The 20,127-nt window shown below is 35.7% G+C and overlaps 1 protein-coding gene across 9 annotated transcripts in view; it reads right to left on the minus strand.

The window, feature by feature from the left end:
* Positions 1–20,127, minus strand: part of BLTP1 (bridge-like lipid transfer protein family member 1) — a 214,370-nt gene that overhangs the window by 129,229 nt on the left and 65,014 nt on the right. For 8 of the 9 annotated variants that reach the window (XM_086704285.1, XM_086704289.1, XM_086704287.1 and 5 more), the window contains 4 exons: positions 13,477–13,704; positions 12,540–12,677; positions 4,644–4,823; positions 2,079–2,207 (listed from right to left, as the gene is read on the minus strand). In XM_086704285.1, the coding sequence (XP_086560411.1) occupies positions 2,079–2,207; positions 4,644–4,823; positions 12,540–12,677; positions 13,477–13,704 (675 nt within the window). The remainder of the gene's footprint in view (positions 1–2,078; positions 2,208–4,643; positions 4,824–12,539; positions 12,678–13,476; positions 13,705–20,127) is intronic. The other variant, XM_086704284.1, reaches the window with a different exon arrangement.

Consider the following 20,127-nt stretch of genomic DNA (forward strand, 5'->3'; position numbering starts at 1 on the left):
TATATATATATATATATATATATATATATATATAGTGGTATATATATGTATACACACACACACACACACACACACACACACACATATACACACAATGGAGTATTACTTGGCAATCAAAAAGAATGAAATCTTGCCATTTGCAACAACATGGATGGAACTAGAGGGTATTATGCTAAGTGAAATTAGTTAAGTCAGAGAAAGACAAATATCACAGGATTTCACTCATATGTGGAATTTATTTATTTTTTTTCAACGTTTATTTATTTTTGGGACAGAGAGAGACAGAGCATGAACGGGGGAGGGGCAGAGAGAGGGAGACACAGAATCGGAAACAGGCTCCAGGCTCTGAGCCATCAGCCCAGAGCCTGACGCGGGGCTCAAACTCACGGACCGTGAGATCGTGACCTGGCTGAAGTCGGACGCTTAACCGACTGCGCCACCCCAGGTGCCCCCATATGTGGAATTTAAGATACAGAACAGATAAACATAAGGGAAGGAAAGCAAGAGTAACATTAAAACAGGGACAGGGACAGGGACAAAACATAAGAGACTTAAATACAGAGAACTGAGGGTTGCTGGAGGGGTTGTGGGTGGAGTGATTGGCTAAATGGGTAAGGGGCATTAAGGAAGATACTTGTTGGGAGAAGCACTGGATGTTATACATAGGGAATAAATCACTGGATTCTACTCCTGAAATCATTATTGCACTATATGCTAACTAACTTGGATATAATTTTAAAAATTAAAAATACACTGCAAAATAAAATTTGTAACATTAAAAAGAAAAAAAAAATGTGACACAGAGACACAAAGTAAGCAAATGCTGCTGGAAAAATGGCATTGATAGATGTGCCTGACACAGGATTGTCACAAACCTTCAATGTGTAAAAACAAAACAAAACAAAACACCCCATAGTATTCATGAAATGCAATAAAAGGTGTGTAAACACAAAACAGACCTAAAAATACCTGATCTGAAATGACAGAAAGCACACCGATGGTTGCATGGAATAATGAATAGCTGATGGCAAAGGGACCCAAAGTAATTTTCTAAGGTGATACAAATGTTCTAGGTCTTCACTGATGGTAATGGTTATACCCTTATAGATAAAATATGTATCAAAATTCCAACTGTACAACTAAAAAAGGGTTAATTTATTGTATGTAAATTATGCCTCATTAAAATTGATTCTTAAAGATTTTAATGCAGCATAAAAGCTCTGAGTCTTTAAAAAAACAAAAAACAAAAAAAAAGGGAGGAGGAGAAGCCTGCAAGATGTGTGAATTATCCATAAGGTACTAATTTGTTGACACATAACTGAAGATTCCCTGAATCCTGGCAATGTGTTTTACAGCAAGAAAAAAATAATTTTATCGCCAGTTACAATGGTTTCCTTTATTGTTGGGAGCAAGCATAGGTTATAGATTTTTTGGAGGATGAATAAAAGCAGGATGAATTGTTTTCAATTCACACTAATGTAATGGCAAACAGTGTGTATAACAAAAGAAAAAAAAGGAAAAAAATACACGGGAGAAACTAGAAACAAAAACTAAACTGTTAACGATAGTTAGCTCTGTTATAAGATTAGGGTAAATTTTTTTTTTTTTTTTTTTTTGAAACTGCCATGTTTTCTTGGCAAATGCCAGCATTGCTAGCCACCTTATAGAGGAACAGGTATAACAGGTATATTAACAGTCATATAAACAAGGTCATGTAAGGAATTTAACCTTCCTCTTGCTTCAGTTTCTTAATCTTCTACATAAATATATGGCCATAACTGAAAGAGTGTAATAATGCAAGAAAGCAGGAGTTTATCGTAAAAATTTAAGAGGTTAGATATAATTTTTATATCACCATTTATTTGTGAATTTGTTTTAATAATTACCTCATATGTTAGATGCTTACAACTAAATAACAACTGGCTACAAATCTGCAAAATAATTTCATTAACTGAGAAAACTGAACTATGATGTTTACTTTATGGCCATGTGCATTTGATTTAAAGCTGATACGTCAATCTTTCATTTAAAAAAATCCATAAATGTTTACAATACTGCTAACATATTTGTTAACATACCTTGGATTCACAGAACCGACGGTCAATTCCATGCTGACATATTATTACTGATTTGGGTCTTTCCAGCTCATACTCCCGACATACCACATGAAAAACAAATGTCTGTCCCCACTCCAAGAGACAAGCCAGCTACAAAATAAGCAGTGACAGGTTGACAGCAGTGTTAGCAATCTAAACAAGTGTTCACAGTTCTAAAGCTTATCAAGAATAATCCAGCTTGAAAGAACCCAAATGCTATTTTATACTTGCTGCTACATAATCTATTTATCAGCCAGAATCATGATTTTTCTACCTTGACATCATTGTAAGTTTATGTGACTTTTCATTTGTGAATGACAGAATGCGTGAGAATGAAAAATTCAACTTGAACAACTCACAAAGTATGTACTTTTCTTCAAGGTTATATCTTCCTTCTTAAATGACTAACTAGTATCCTCTGCACAGAAAAACAACTAAAATTTCTATCTAATAATAAAGCTTTGATCTGAAATTTGAATCTAACTATCGTAGGGAGCTACAATTTCGTAAAATCAGGTATTTTGAAGATTAAGGCACTTTTGTTTATGTAAATAGAAACTGAAGAATATATCAATTCTTCATCAAATCTTCAGTTTACAAAAATACCTTCATTTTTTTTTTTTTTTAATTTTTTTTCAACGTTTTTTTTATTTATTTTTGGGACAGAGAGAGACAGAGCATGAACAGGGGAGGGGCAGAGAGAGAGGGAGACACAGAATCGGAAACAGGCTCCAGGCTCCGAGCCATCAGCCCAGAGCCTGACGCGGGGCTCGAACTCACGGACCGCGAGATCGTGACCTGGCTGAAGTCGGACGCTTAACCGACTGCGCCACCCAGGCGCCCCAAAAATACCTTCATTTTATAATTGATTTAAAGGTGTTAATAATAAACACACTGAAACATGGGTAGACATATTATTCCATAAAAAAAAGTACGAATTTCTACTATTGGAAAACATGAATTTTACTTTTAAAATATACAAAGAATGGAATAAACATTAAAAGCACCTATGGATTCATGAAACACTCACCGAAACAGTGATGCCAAAATTCTAATGCAGAAGAGAAATGTTTTGTGTTGTAATAAGAACAACTTATAAACATATGAGATTTTAACAACTGTTAAATTAAAGGAATTGTGCCCAGTTTAGCAGGATAAGCATGGTTTTATTCCATGTTTGTTAAAGAACAAGCTATTTTTTACATGTTTCGGTTTTACTTGTACATTAGAGAAAGGAGATAGCAGACAATAATAAAGGAAGACAGTCGTCATGGCAGTCAGCACTGAATATTTCTTTTCATCCGCTTTTATACATTGTTATATATTTTCTTTATCTACTTTTATATAAAATATCCCTTTCAATTCCATTTTCTTATTTCTAGAATCTTAATGTGTGCTGTCTTCCAAAAACTGGTTACAAATATACAAGGCACCTAGAGTCTTCATCCACCTTCTTGTTGCTACTACCTACCTCTAAATGATTCATACACATTCTGTTAACTTTTATTAAAATTGAGTATGTACATTTAACACATTCAAGACCACATTCCAATCTTTTGAAATTCCACAAAAAGTATGCATATTATAAATATGTGGCTCATGGGCGCCTGGGTGGCTCGGTTGTCTAAGCATATGACTTTTGATTTTGGCTCAAGTCATGATCTCACGTTTCATGGGTTCAAGCCCCGCATTGGGCTCTGTGCTGGAAACACGGAGCCTGCTTGGGATTCTCCCTCTCCCTCACTCTCTCTCTGCCCCTCCCGTGTGTGCTCTCTCTCTCAAAATAAATAAACATTTAAAAAAATAATTTAAAAAAATATGTGGCTCAACAGGTGAAATGTTACAGTAATATGGCTATTTGGCTAAATTTCAGTGGTCCATTTCTAGAACTAAATAATCCTTATGACCTCTGAGTCATAAAGAATAAGGCGAACAATGAAGAGGAGGGGGATTTTATCCAGAAGGATCACAACCTACACTCTACATCGGTTTACTAACTAGTAAATTTGTTTTTATTTTTTTAAAATCAATATCCACGTCATTAATAGCAGATACAAATGATGTTATCTTGCTTTGAGATATGACAAGTAAAAAACCAAGCTACCTAATCCTTAACACCATAAATAATATTTTCAAATCCTACTTAAGAAATAAACAAGAAAGAAAAATTCTTAACAAATTATTCCATATACTGGGAAAAGAAAATTTTAACAGTGAGCAAACTAATGTAATTTTAAGAATACATAAAATTTCCAGAACAGTCCTCATACTGAGATTTTCCCAAAGTCTCGATCTTGAAAGCATTATGAAGAACTATAAAACATTACACCCTTCAATACTATGTGACTCAAAAAGTGAAACTTGTCTCTGACTCATCCATTGCTAAGACAATTCTGAATGGCAAGAATGACTCCAATCCAAAAGGCAAAGAGTTGTCTGGCCATCAGAATGCCAATAGTGAAAATGCAATGAACGTTTAAACAGGTATACAACTTACTCTTGGTGAAGTGGGTGAGCAAAGGAAGAAAAGTAGTCAGAGAATCATACCTGTGGTGCTGTGACCTTAGCTGTAAGGCTTCCAGCCTGCACATCAATTAACCATGCGTATTCTAAAGAATCACTTCCCAAAGGAAGACCTTCTGCTGAGAACATAGCATGTGCTCTCAGCTGGAGACCCGACAAATTGATGTGACCTTCCCGGAGTACTTCATCCACAGGGGGTCGCTGCTGAAAACAATAGTAAGACTGTAAGAAGTACAAGAAAATCAGCATTATAATTTCTAGTTGTTTTTGTTTTTGTTTTGTTTTTTTTCCTCCAGAGTCCAAGTAAAATCATGCTCTCCGGAAAATATGACTTAAGGATCCATAAGGAGTCTCATTTAAGCTCCTTTAGTGACAGTATCCATAAGAGCCCAACAGCAAAGCAAGATAGTAAAGTCCTAAAAAGAATGAGACCTCTCTGATAACTGCCTCAATGAATAAAAAGGAACTAGTACTCTGACGGACGGGGCATATAAGAGACCAGTCTTTGGTGGGAAGGCTGGAATAATAAGATTAAAATACATATTAAAAAGAGAGGCGCCTGGGTGGCTCAGTCAGTTGAGCATGCAACTCTTGATTTTGGCTCAGGTCATAATCCCAGCATCGTGGAATCAAGCCCTATGTTGGGCTCCGCACCAGGTGTGGAGCCTACTTGAGATTCTCCCTCTCCCTCTGCCCCTCCCCAACTTGTACTCTCTCTCTACAAAAACAAAAAGTAAATAAAAATAAATTGTAAAAATATTAAAAAGAAAAAAACAGAGAAGAAAAGAGACCAATATATAAGATCAAGAAATGAGTAACTAGGGAAGAAAGCTATCTTTCATATAGATTTTGAGAACTATATATAAATATAAGAAGGATAGATTTACCTTATAGAAATTATATACTTACTACTAAAAAGCAGCAAATATTTCAAAGAGAAAAGTTCTGGGATTTATTCAGAAAGCTAAAAGATATGTCCTAAAATAGGGTATTCCATAGAATACTAGTTCACAAAATATTATTAGTAATAGAGAATCAAAACACGTTCAGCCATGCCCTACCCATCAGTCACCAGTTTCTGTAAACTATACTCCCAATCTCTCAGAAATGCATTGATTTTCTTCCATCTTCACTGCTATCAACATGGTCCAAATAATATGACCTCTTGCTAGGGTTTTGCAAAGCCTCCCAGCATTCACTTTTACATCTGTCTCCTACATATTCTACAAAACAACCACAGAAATCTAAGAAGGCCAATCTTATCATGTTCTTGTCTCAAGACCACTATTTATTATATTAATTTCCTCAATATTTCTCTTCTTCACCAGGTTTATTAGGGTAAAGACCATTTCTGTCTTGTTTACCACTTATCCCACTGCACCTAACAGTGACCACAAAAGGTAGATACCACTAAGTGACTATATATTACAGCAAGTCTTTTCAGAGAATTCAGTATACTAATATATATTAAGACAGTTCACAGATAATTCCCAAGCTAATTTTACAACAGTAATCTTTTTGGTAGGTGTATGCAGGCCATCAGCACAAGGCATAGTGTTCCTTATTTCAACACATTTTAGGAAATGTATTCTTAAAAAAACAAAGAGGATATGAGCTAAATCAAATTCATAAGGAATTCTTAAAAGAAAATTTCAAATTATGACTATAATACCTCTAGAAGCTCTTTCAAAATATTTTTACTTTTATTTTCATCCAAGCTGTGTGACAGTATGTAAAATCACCTATGTTTCTCAGGCATCAGTTCCCTTCTATTTTACCTGAGGAAGTTAGAGAGGATGGTCAATAAAGATCACTTCTGGCACTAAGATTTGATAATTCTCAGTGTAAGATACTTCTGATCAATATTTTTTGAGCTCAAGAATACATATGGATCTTGGCTTGTCCTAAAGATAGATAGAGCCTACCTAGTACACCAACAAAGAGTATATTCTAGATTTTATGTGTGTTGCATCATATTGTGAGTTGAATTGTGTCCCCTAAAAAGACATATTTAAGTCCTAAGTTGAGGCTCCTGTGATTATGACCTTTCTGTATTTGAAAACAGGGTTTTAGCAGATGTAATCAAAATAAGGTTACATCAAATTAGGGTAGGCCTTAAACCAATGACTGATATCCTTGTAAGAGGAAAATTGGGACACAGACATGCACATGGAGACAATGCTATGAGAAGACAAAGACACAGAGTTGAGCAATGAGTCTACAAGGCAAGGAATGCCAAGGATTGCTAGCAACCACCAAAAGCTTAGCAGAGACAAGGAGATCCTTTCCCACATCCTTCAGAGAAAACATGGCCCTGCCAGTACCTTGATTACCTTGATTTCACAATTCTAAGCCCCAAAACTATAAGAGAACAAATATCTCATGTTTTAAGCCACCCAGTGTGAGGTACTTTGCTGTGGCAGCCCTAGGAAACTAATATACATCATAAAATGCTCATAAGTTAAAAGGGATGGTTCCATAAGTCGGACACAATAATCTATCCATCATCTCAGATCCTTAACCTTGAGGCCCTGCCTTGAGACTAATGCTATCAGGGGATGCCTGAGTGCCTCAGTTGGTTAAGCATCTGACTTTGGTTCAGGTCATAATCTCATGGTTAGTGAGTTCAAGCCCTGCATTGTGCGAGCTTGAGCCCCACTTCAGATGAACTCGAGCCCAGCTTTGGGTGAGCTCAAGCCACATTCCGGGCTCTGCACTCTCTTTCTCCCTCTCTATCTGCACCTTGTGGGATTCTTTCTCTCCCTCTCTCTCAAAAAAAAAAAAAAAAAACAAAAAAACAAAAAAAAACAAGACTAATGCTATTGAGAATAAGCAGCTAAATCCTGGGTAACTCACCTGTACCACAAAAGAATTCTTAGGAATAGTCATGCCAGATATATAAAATGTAAGCAAGTCAGGTAGATAAGTAAATTCTAAGAGAATACATAGAAAGTACCCTTGCTTTCAGGGTAAATTATAAAGTGCTAACCACGTAGGAAACAAAATACCACCAGTACATCTACTAGCACCTTGATATCTCCAATCCACGAACTTCTTTTCTAATCACCAAATAAATCATACATTATACTCCAGTCTCTGTACAAGTTTGCCAATAACTAATAATTACAATTATAATTAGGATTAATGTGAACTCTCATGAACTCAATAAAATGTTCTTTTTATATATAGTAAAGTCTTTTGAGAATGCAGTAATTAAAAGTTGAGGGCACCTGGGTGGCTCAGTCCATTAAGTGCCCGACTCCTAATTTCGGCTCCGGTCATGACCTCATGGTTTGTGGGATTCAGCCCTGCATCAGGCTCCACGTTGACAGCATGGAGCCTACTTAGGATTCTCTCTCTCTCTCCCCTCCCATGCTCATGTTCTCTCTCTCTCTCAAAATAAATAAACTTTAAAAAATAAATAAAAGTTGAAGTGTTAGCAAGTACGCCTAAGAAAACATAGATACTCACCTAAGATTCTCAGAACTCAGACATAAGAAGACTTATTTCCCTTTTATTTTTATTAATTTCCTCAATAGATTAAAAAAGAGGGGCTTCTTCTCCACATACTCACCTCCCAGAATAAAAAACAACCAATTCTAATGACCTACTAAGACAGGAGGGTAAGAGTTATTTTTTTAGGTTTATCTATTTATTTTGAGAGAGAGTGACAGACAGACAGTCAGACAGCATGAGCAGGGGGTAGGGGCAGAAAGAGAGGGAGAGCGAGCGAATCCCAAGCAGGCTCTGCACTGTCAGTGCAGGGCTCTATGTGGGGCTTGATCTCATGAACCATGAAATCATGACCCCAGCGGAAATCAAGAGTCCAATGCTTACCTGACTGAGCTACCCAAGTGCTCTGAGAGTGGTTTTTAAGGTTTCTATAGTAAGTTAAAATACTAGTGTTATGCAAGTGAGATCTTTGTGATGACAGAATAGTTCTATATCTTAATTTCAATGGCAGTTACATGAAACTACACATGTGATAAAGTGGCAAGAACTATGCACACACGTTGTACCAATATCAATCCTGGTTTTAATATTACACTTATTATGTAAAAGATCTACATGGAAGAAATTGGGTGAAGGGTACATAGGACCTCTCTGTACTATCTTTGCAACTCCTTATGAATCTATAATTATAGGCATACCTCAGAGATATTTCAGGTTCAGTTCTAGTCTGCCACTATAAAGCAATTATGACAATATAGCTCAAGTCAGATAAAATTTTTTTTGATTCTCAGTGCACATAAAAATTGTGTCTACCAAACTATAGTCTATTAAGGGTGCAACAGCATTATGTCTAAAAACAAACTATACACAAAGGTATCTTAATTAAAAAATACTTTTGCTAAAAACTGCTAACCATCATCTGAGCTTTCAGCAAGTCATAATCTTTTTGCTGGCGCAGAGCCTGGCCTCCAAGTTGATGGCTAATAACTGATCAGGATGGTGGCTGATGAAGGTTGGGGTGGCTATGGCAATTTCTTAAAATACGAAACTATAAATTGCTGCACTGACTGACTCTTTCTTTTACAAATAATTTCCCTGTAGCATGCCATTCTGTTTAACAGCATTTTACCCACAGAAGAACTTCTTACAAGTTTGGAGTCAGTCCTCTCAAACCCTGATGCTTCTTTATCAACTCAGTTTATGTAATAATCTAAATCCTTGTTGTCACTTCAAAACTCTTCACAGCGTCTTCACCAGAAATAGATTCCTTCTCAAGAATCCACTCTTTGCTCATCCCTAAGAAGCAACTCATCCATTAAAGTTTGATCATGAGATTGCAGCAATTCAGTCCCGTCTTCAGGCTCCATTTTTAATTCCAGTTCTCTTGCTATTTCCATTACACCTGCAGTTATTTCCTCCAGTGAAATCTTAAACTCCTCAAGTCATCCATGAGTTGGAAGCAACTCTTCCAAACTCCTCTTCATGTTGATATTTCAACCTCTTCCTGTCAATCATGAATATTCTTAATGGTATCTAGAACGGTGAACCCTTTTCAAAAGGCTTTCAATTTTCCAAGATCCACCAGAGGAATCATTACCTATGGCAGCTATTATAGTCTTACAACATGTATTTCTTAAATAATATGACTTGAAAGTCAAAAGGACTCTTTGATCCAAAGGCTGCAAATTTGAATATTGTGCTAATAGGCATGGAAATATGAAATTCACTGTACATCTCCATCAGAGCTCTTGGGTGACCAGGTGCATTGTCAATGAGCCCCCACATTTTGAAAGAACCCTCTTTTTCTTAGCAGTAGGTCTCAATAGTGAGCTTAAAATATTCAGTAAACCATGTTGTAACCAGATGCACTGTCATCCGGACTTTGTTGTGCCACTGATAGAGCACAGGCAAAGTAGATTTAGCATAGTTCTTAAGGGCCCTAGAATTTTCAAAATGGTAAATGAGCATTGGCTTCAACTTAAAGTTACCAGTTGTAAATGGCCCTTAAGTAGAATATCAGCCTGTCCTTTTAAGTTTTGAAGCCAGGCATTGACTTCTCCTCTCCAGTTATGAAAGTCCTAGATGTCACCTTCTTTCAATAGAAGGCTGTTTGATCTACTTTGAAAATCTGTTCTTTAGCGTAGCCATCTTCATTACTTATCTTAGCTAGATCTTCTGCATAACTTGCTATAGCTTCTACATCAGCACCTGCTGCTTCACCTTGCGCTTTTATGTTATGGAGATGGCTTCTTTTCTTAAACCTCATGAACCAACCTCTGTTAGCTTCAAACTTTTCTTCTGCAGCTTCCTCTTCTCTCTCAGACTTCACAGAATTGAAGAGCGTGAGGGCCTTGCTCTGGATTAGGTTTTGGCTTAAGGAGATATTGTGGCTGATTTAATCTCCTATCCAAACCACTGAAACGTTCTCTGTATCAAAAATAAGCTGTTGTGGGGGTGCCTAGGTGGGTCAGTCGGTTGAGCGTCCAACTTTGGCTCAGGTCATGATCTCACAGCTTGTGAGTTCGAGCCCCGCATCCTGTGTCAGGCTCTGTGCTGACAGCTCGGAGCCTGAAGCCTGCTTCAGATTCTGTGCCTCCCTCTCCCTCTGCCCCAGCCCACTCGCATTCTGTCTCTGTCTCAAAAAATAAACATTAAAAATAATAATAATAAGCTGGGTTTTTTTTCTTATCATCAGTGTGTTCATGGGAACAGCACTTCTAATTTCCTTGAAGGATTTTTCCTTTGCATCACAACTTGGCTAACTGGTGCAGGAGGCCTAGCTTTCAGTCTACCTTGGGTTTCTACATGCCTTCCTCACTAAGCTGAATCATTTCTAACTTCTGACTTAAAGTGACAGACATACAGCTCTTCCTTTCACTTAACACTCAGAGGCCACTGCAGGGTTATTAATTGGCCTAATTTCAATATCTTTGTGTTTTAGAGAACAGGGAGGCCCAGGAAGAGGGGGAGTGACAGGAAAACAGCTGGTTGGTGAATACACACAACATTTATCAATTAAGTTTGCCATCTTATATGGGCAGTGTGTGGCACCCCGAAACAATTACAAAAGTAACATCACAGATCAGTGGTCACAAGTCACCATAACAAATACAATAATGAAAAAGTTGCAAATATTGTGAAAATTACCAAAATGTGACACAGAGACATGAAGTGAGCAAATGCTGCTGGAAAAACAGCCCTGACAGACTGGCCTGATGCAAAGTTGCCACAAACCTCAATTTGTAAAAAATGCAATATTTGCAAAGTGCAATAAAGCACATGCAATAAAATGAGGTACGCCTATTATTTAAAAATGAAAGTTGACGGGGCGCCTGGGTGGCGCAGTCGGTTAAGCGTCCGACTTCAGCCAGGTCACGATCTCGCGGTCCGTGAGTTCGAGCCCCGCGTCAGGCTCTGGGCTGATGGCTCAGAGCCTGGAGCCTGTTTCCGATTCTGTGTCTCCCTCTCTCTCTGCCCCTCCCCCTTTCATGCTCTGTCTCTCTCTGTCCCAAAAATAAATAAACGTTGAAAAAAAAATTAAAAAAAAAAAAAATAAAAATAAAAGTTGATAAAAGAAACACTCTCTGTGGCAAAAATAAACATATGTTAAGTCTGAGCCATTATGAGTTCAGCTATGTCAAAAATATATACATATGAAAAAATTAGATTCTATGTAGAAAAATATGGTCAGTTGTGGCAAAAGAGTTAAGAAGGGATAGGCTATTTTAAATAAAATGATCAGTTACTACATAGAAACCATGCAAGTTATCATCAGTTGATGATTTGAGGGTATCAGATTCATCCTTCCATATAATTTTACTTTGCCTTATATTAAAATCCATTTATTTTTCTAAAGCTCACAACTTGAATAAAGTAGGGAAGAGCCCTAAAGTACTAGTAAATGAAAAGTGAAGCCATTTGACATTAAAAAATAACAACAAAGTGATAATTTACCCAAGATTGTAAATTATTCCCTTTTGGTGAATATTATTGGTTCTCTTCCAAACAGCCCAGGGGATATCTTGAAGGGATTAACAAAGTATCTTTTAAGTGTGTTACATGAAAAGAATAAACTACTGGCCATGTGGATATGTATGTTTGGAGATTTATAGGACTGGATAAGATGAATATTCAGGTTGTCATTTTCAAAAGAGTCCACCAAAATTTTATATATTTTCCCCTTCCATAAACATGAAAAATTTATAAAATATTTCTCTTCATCTCTAAAAACAATAGAGTACAATTGTATGGGATCACATAAATAGCAAACAGCAGAAAAAAAAAAAACAAGACTGAGATTCTTGGAAAAACTCACATACATATACAAAACCTCTTAATATGGTTAAATTAAAAGCTTCTAACTTAAAGAGCTACCTATACCATACACAGAAGCTAACACACTGTATCAACCCTATAAAGAGTAATAATTCATCTCTAAGCCCCTACCATGACTCACTTTCACATTACCTGATAATTGTCACTGACAAACACATTCAGGGGTGACAGGACAAGTTGCAGCATGGTCTCCCTAAATCCTTTTTTCATTTCAAAACACAGTCTTTCCAAGAATGCTGTAGGGCACTCAGGACCATCAGTGGTTCCATGCTAAAGTCAAACAAAATACCATAATCAAGATATGGAAAAAATAAAGACCAAGGCAGTATAGGGAAATAAAAATCACACTTATATAATTAAGAAATTTTGATTCTTAAAAAGCAGAAGTTTACTGACAAAACTGTTCTGTACTCTACTAAGATCATTAGGTTCACTAAGCACCAGAGATGACTCCTCTGCTGTGCAACCGTAGGTACATGACATGGAGCCAGTAGGCAGCACAATTCTCTAGGGCCTCACCCTCCCTATCTGGCCTCACTCCAACAACCCTGGGTTCTCTGGGCAATATAATCCCATTGCAAGTCAGCCCCAAAAGTCCATGGGTCACCCTTAGACTGAACCAGGATTCTGTGCTGGATCCAAACCCCAGAAAACAATTCAATCTCCAGGGTCAATCTGCATCTTGATTTTGTAGTAAGTTCACCATAAGGCACCCAATGGTCTAGAGTTGGAGATAAAGGATAAGACAACATAAATCCTAGAATATCCGTTGAGCTAACTATAAACCCAGCAACTCAACATCGTGACAAAATGTTCTAACGTGACACAGAACAGCAAAGAAGGAACTAAAGTGAAAGAAGAGAAACAGAAAATTATCAATGATTAAGTAATCACATTATGAAGAAAATAATAAACTAGCTTTATAAGGTAAAAGGATAAATTTTAAAGTTTTTGAATCTGAATTTTTTTATTAGTGTGTGCATGTGTGTACACACACATATAGTTAGTTGTCTGAGTTGGGTGAATTTCATAATACACTCCAGATTATTTTGATTATGTAAACACTTACAACAGGAAGACGCCCATGAACTTTGTACAAATTAACAAGTACAGTAATATCCCAAGGACGCAAGGTAAGCGGATGAATTGATTTGGCTGAACTTTCATTTTCCTTTCTGTCATTTTCCATTCCAACAGCAGTCCACCCAGAGCTGGATGATGTTGACAGTGACAGAACAGGACTTGAAATAACCTCTTCAAAATCCATATACATGTCATCTTCCCCAAAGTAGTTTTCCTATAAATATTAAGAACAAACTGCTATCAAAGAGATATGTAACAGTAACTTTTCAAATTAGAGCCTGAATTTTGTAAACTAAGCATCTCCCTATTTTCTTTGGTTAAAAGTATATGGTCTGTTTCCTTGAAAGGAAAAAAAAAAAAGAGAGAGAGAGAGATACATATGCTTATGACATACACCTACTTAGCTACTTAGCAAATAAACATTCTGTAACAACAAATAAATAAATAAATAAATAACCTAAGTTTATAGTAAAGCTTCATGACAAACCACCTCCAATTATAGCAAAAACTCTAAGAAAACTTTGAAGATGTGTAAGGTTCAAAAGTTTTCAATCTTTCTCAGAGTTCTGAGACAACAATACCCAAAAGACATCCTTTGAAGGAAGATCAATTCACTGAAAATCAATCTAAATCCAATTAGCTAACTACCACAATTCATATATTCTGGGTGAAATAATATCAAAAGTGCTTTTAACAACCTGAATAGGAATGTCCAATTTTGGTTCCTGATGATAAAAACATGTTATTGATGGTTACCAAAACTTCCTTTCACATAGTTCATCCTGGTTCCTTATGCAAAGTATTTTAACTATTAATATCTTGGTTCGTTTTACACCAGAATTTAAATTTATTATTATTTTCCTTTTTAAAAAAACATTTTATTTAGGAGTGCCTGGGTGGCTCAGTCTGTTGAGTGTCTGACTCCTGATTTCAGCTCAGTTCATAATCTCACAGTTTGTGGGATCAAGCTCCACATTGGGCTCCATGCTGACAGCTCAGAGCCTACTTGGGACTCTCTTCTCTCTCCCTCTCTCTCTCTCTTCCCTTCCCCCACTCACTCTGTTTTTTGTTTCTCTCAAAATAAACTTAAAAATAAAAAACCTTTTCATTTAAATTCCAAATAACATACAGTGTCATATTAGTTTCAGATGTACAATATAGTGATTCAACACTTCCATACAACACGTAGTGGTGCTTGTCACAAGTGCCCTCTTTAATCCCCTTCACCTATCTCACTCATATCCCTCCCACCTGCATGCCTCCCCTCTGGTAACCATCAGTTTGTTCTCTGTAATTAAGAGTCTTTTTCTTGGTTTGACTCTCTCTTTTCCCTTTGCTTATTTGTTTCTTAAATTCCACATATGAGTGAAATCATATGGTATTTGTCTCTCTGACTTTAATTTTTTTTCAATGTTTTTATTTTTGAGACAGAGAGAGAGCTAGAGAGAGAGAGAGAGAAGGGGGGGCAGACATGGGGAGGCATAGAAATAGAGGGAGACACAGAATCTGAAGCAGACTCTAGGCTCTAAGCCACCAGCACAGAGCCTGATGCTGGGCCTGAACTCATGAACCGTGAGATTCATGACCTGAGCCAAAGTCAGAAGCTCAACTGACTGAGCCACCCAGGTGCCCCTCTACCTGATGTACTTTAAATGAAATTCTTTTATCTTACCATTATTCTGCATTTAAATTTGACCAATTTGATCTGTCAGTAGCAATCAAAAGTTGTTAAAATATTCCTGTTAGCACAGTTAACTATATTTCTTGAACATTAGAAATCAAGTTAGTATTTTGATAAATTCTGCATTTTACTTATTGACATTTATTTTCTGACTAGTCAATTAATCAGGCCAATTAAATAGCTTTTAATAGGAAAGAATGTTGCAGGGCATATAGTCATTTGGTTAATTAGTGGCAGGACTAATATTAAAATCCCAAAGCTACTGACTCACAAAACTAATGTTTTTTTGCTGTATTCTCTATCGTTATCTGCCTCTAAATAATACAGGTCCTACTTAGAACCTGCTTGACATCTTGATACTTGCCTTTATTATGTAACTCTGAACCATGGACAAACTCAAGCACAAATATAAATGTAAATCAACATTGGTTTTTATCCTAAATTCCAACATTAAAATTTTTAAATGAAAAATAAATGTCTAATTGATTTTTTTTTAATGTTTTTATTTATTTTTGAGAGAGACAGAGCACCAGCAGGGGAGGGGCAGAGAGAGAGGGTGATACAGAATTTGAAGCAGGCTCCAGGCTCTGAGCTGTTAGTCCAGAGCCTGACATGGGGCTTGAATTCATGAACTGTGAGATCATGACCTGAGCCCAAGTCAGATGCTTAACCGACTGAGTCACCCAGGCGCCCCTAATTGATTTCAATCAACATTAAAGATCTAGAGGTATTCAGAGCCACAGTCTTCCCTTAGATCATTTGAGAAGGCTTTTCAAAATATACATTCCATTCCAGTCCTGGAGATGGGTTCAGTAGGTTTGCAACAGGTATACATTCCAGAGACAGATGGAAAGAATGGTTTCTTCAGTGAATTTAACTATAAATGGCCACTAGACCCAATCACTTCTATTCCACCCTTCCTCCACACAACTTATCAATGGAGTCAGTGTACAGTTGTTCACGTTTATTAGCTTTCAACATACTAAGAGTTACCAACAAATCAACAGAAATAAGTTATGCTCATTTTAGCCAATTTTTAATAATCCTACTCTATATATCTTATTTTTAAAAGATTCCCTAGTAGTCTCTTACAGTCTCTTGTAATTTTTAACCTTAAAAAAAGAAAATTACTATAGATTATTAAAATTAAAAGAAAAATATTCTCTTGGGCCTAATGTTCAATTTGCTAACAAACCAATCTCCATTTAATTATCTAAAACAGAAATAACTCATAGCAAATTCTTTAGGGAATACTGAAATCCCTAACATGGTAGAGGACATTTGCTAATTTTTATTAAATATGCCAATGACTGTTTTGAGAGTTAAAACACTCTAGGAGTCTTTTATGAGTTATCATGTCTGAACCTATTGAATATTATTGACAAAATTACTGTTAAGGGGCACCTGCGTGACTCAGTCTGTTGAGCATCTGACTCTTGATTTTGGCTCAGGTCATGATCTCATGATCTTCATGATTTATGGATCTCATGGTTCATGGGTTCGAGCCCTGCATAGGGCTCCACGCTGACAGTGCAGAGGCTGCTTGGGATTTCCTCTCTTTCCCTCTCTCCGTCCCTCCCACATTCGTTCTCTCCCTCTCTCTTTCTCTCTCTCTCAAAATAAATATTTTTTTTTTAAATTTTAAAAATTAAAGATAGTAATAAAATTATAACTCCTTTAAAACATTAGCCTTGTGTTAAATGTTTAATGTTGAGTGTGTGATTGAAGTTTTATTTGTTTTCATTGTAGGTTTTTGTTTTGTTTTGTTTTTAGTATATGAACTCCATCTGTAAGGGTTAATTTCTTAAGGATTCACTAAAAAAAAATTACCAAAAGGCTGACTGAAGTATAAGTAGTAATATATTATGGCAAACTTTTATAGTATTTTAAGATTAATAAATGTACACAAATATTTACAAAGACAAATAAAAATTCCATTTCGATGTTATGGTAAGTGGCATGCAAAACTGAACTATCTTTAAAACCATCTTTAAAACAACACTAGGAAAAAAACAAAACAAAACAATGACTTACCTAACTGGGAAAATATATTACTTTGCCAAGTTTGTGGCATGAATGAATTTAAAAATGATAAAATAAGCTATATTTTCAAACTACTTAAGAGTCCTATGAAATTTTATTTTCCTAGAGATAGTTTATTATTAGTGTCAAGTAACTATTGCAAGTAACAGGACACTACCATTTTTTCCCCAGCCTAAACATTCATATTTATGTAATGATACTCATTTCTCAAAAAAGAAGAAAAAGAAGAATTATCACAATAGTTAAAAGAAGACAGCTAATAAATTCAGAGATGCAGGGGGAGAAAAAAAATCTACAGGTACTCAGTTTCCAGTATTCAAATTTTTTTTCATGGAAATTTGATAGCCAGGCTTCTGTTTAAGACCACTAAAACTTTTTTTTCAGTAAGAAAAACATACATACTATACCCACCCTTAATCCACAGTTACTACTGACTACCACTGACATGCTATCAGTATTTAGATTCAGATTTCCATTCTTCCATTAAGAAAAAATGTAAAAAGAGAAGTCAATTCAGAACATGTAGACATTTCCATAAAATATTCTCATTGATTTTAATGCATGTTAGTATATATTCTCCTCAGAGTTCCTAGTAATAATAATAGTAAGCCTAGTTTCTTTTATGGATTTTGGAAATCAGTTTTACAGTCAAACAAATATAAAATGATTCATTTTTTTCCTAACCTATCCTTTAAAATTTCTTGATGTTTAAATCTAGTAACTAAGGAAAATACAATCTCAGTTACATGAATTTTCACATTCTCTTTGTTTTCTTTCATTTATAGATACATACATTCTAACACTGACACTAATATATAAGTTATATATTAAAACAAATGTTTAAAAAGTAATTTAGGGGCGCCTGGGTGGCGCAGTCGGTTGGGCGTCCGACTTCAGCCAGGTCACGATCTCGCGGTCCGGGAGTTCGAGCCCCGCGTCAGGCTCTGGGCTGATGGCTCAGAGCCTGGAGCCTGTTTCCGATTCTGTGTCTCCCTCTCTCTCTGCCCCTCCCCCGTTCATGCTCTGTCTCTCTCTCTGTCCGAAAAATAAATAAATGTTGGAAAAAAAAAAAAAAATTAAAAAAAAAAAAAAAAGTAATTTAAAGAGAGATATTTAAGATCAGATAATATCTCCATACCAGCATGACACCTAAGCTATATAGGAGGAAGGGAAAAAAAGAAAGAAGGAAAAAAAAAAAAAAAAGACTTAAGGAGTTACTTGTATTCCTAATAAAGAGTTCATAGAGTTCACTGGCTTAAAAAACCTTTTGTTTGTCATATTTTAGATATATATATTTTTTAATATTTCAAAACCTTAAAAATTTTAATATGTTTTAGTAGACATTTCATACAAGTTCTGAGTTAATTTGATGAATGTAAATACTAACACAAAGTTTAGTACAACAAACTTTTGACAATACTAGACAGTTGTTATATCTTAATGTATGAAAAGGACTGCATCAAAACAAACTATCAACAGAGGTTACGTTTATGGAATAGAATTTGTAAAGAAGTCCAAAGAAGGCATATACTCCTTTCTCTTTATTTTTGTTACAGTACTCTTATTTTTGATGAATATATATTACTATGGAATTTTTAGAAGAAAAAAATTGAGGCTCATATACATAGAGTAATGCAAAAAACAGTGTCAATATCTCTTTGCTGGTATTCAAAACTCGTATTATAACAATATAACCATCTTCACTTACTAAATCATTGCTTACATTTAAATTAAAATATAGTTCAGCCTCTTCAAGGAAACTTTAACATGAAAAATGCATTTTAAATCCTTCATAGTTATTCACCTGCAATCCAAGAAAATAAGATATTGGGAGAAATATGTGAAGAATGTTTTAGGTCAAACAATGGTCACAAGGTAAAAAAAAAAATGTGTGTGTGGGGTGGGGGGTGGTATTTCTCCCCTTTGAATCTGAAGAACCACTCCTTCAGGAATCTCTCCTAAAACCAGACACCTTAGATTCCACAAATATTAAACACGTTGTCCCTTGCATCTTTTATCTTAAGTTATATCATCTGATGCTTTAGGGTAGTTTTTAGTAAATATAAGACATTATATCAAATATAAAAATTTTAGATACCTACAAAATCTGTTCAGCTAGTAAGTACTTCTTCCAGAGAGCCTTTATTAACAAACATTGATTGTCCTTTCCTGATAACCCTGATCATCCTAGACCCTTTCCAGAATTAATTACTCCTGTCACTGTACATTATCGGATTGCCTGTTACCTAAGCATTCAATATCCAAACCTCCAGTTATGAAATTACACAAGGAAGCAAATAAGTAAACAATGATAAATTTAGACTCACACAAAAATCTATCCCACAAGTAACTCTAACGCTCATGATTGATAATGTTTGGACAGTTAGTCTCACTTTGATTATCAGATGTAGTAGAACATTGAACAGTATAATGAAAATCTAAAGCAAAGTGAATTGGCAAAATCCTGGAAAAACGCAGAATTTTATGAAGTTGCTAAACGTGATGCTGGACAACCGCTCAAATCACAGGTAAAGCTATCAGTGCTAAAGTACGGATCTAGAAGGCTTAGAGCAGTTACCTATAAAAATGAGTAAATCAGAGTTATTGATGACTTGCTGGGGACTTTTGTAAAACATGATTTGAATATCAAAAGAAGAGTGATGTGTAGAAAACTGACAAAGTGCTCACATATTTATCTTAATACAGCCTCTCTACTTGATCGACCTTGATCATGCTTGATCAACCTTTAAGAGCTATCATACTATGCAAGCATACAACTTCAAGGGAAAAATTATACCAAAATGAACTGACATTTGATTCAGTCTTTATTCAAAGAAGGCATACTTCTTTAGAACCTAAATTTGTCATACTCTGAAAAAAACCTTATTTTCATACATTTGCTTCAATGTTAAG

Source organism: Puma concolor, chromosome B1 (assembly GCF_028749965.1).
Source record: "Puma concolor isolate L17-30 chromosome B1, mPumCon1.1.hap2, whole genome shotgun sequence".
Lineage (NCBI taxonomy): Eukaryota > Metazoa > Chordata > Mammalia > Carnivora > Felidae > Puma > Puma concolor.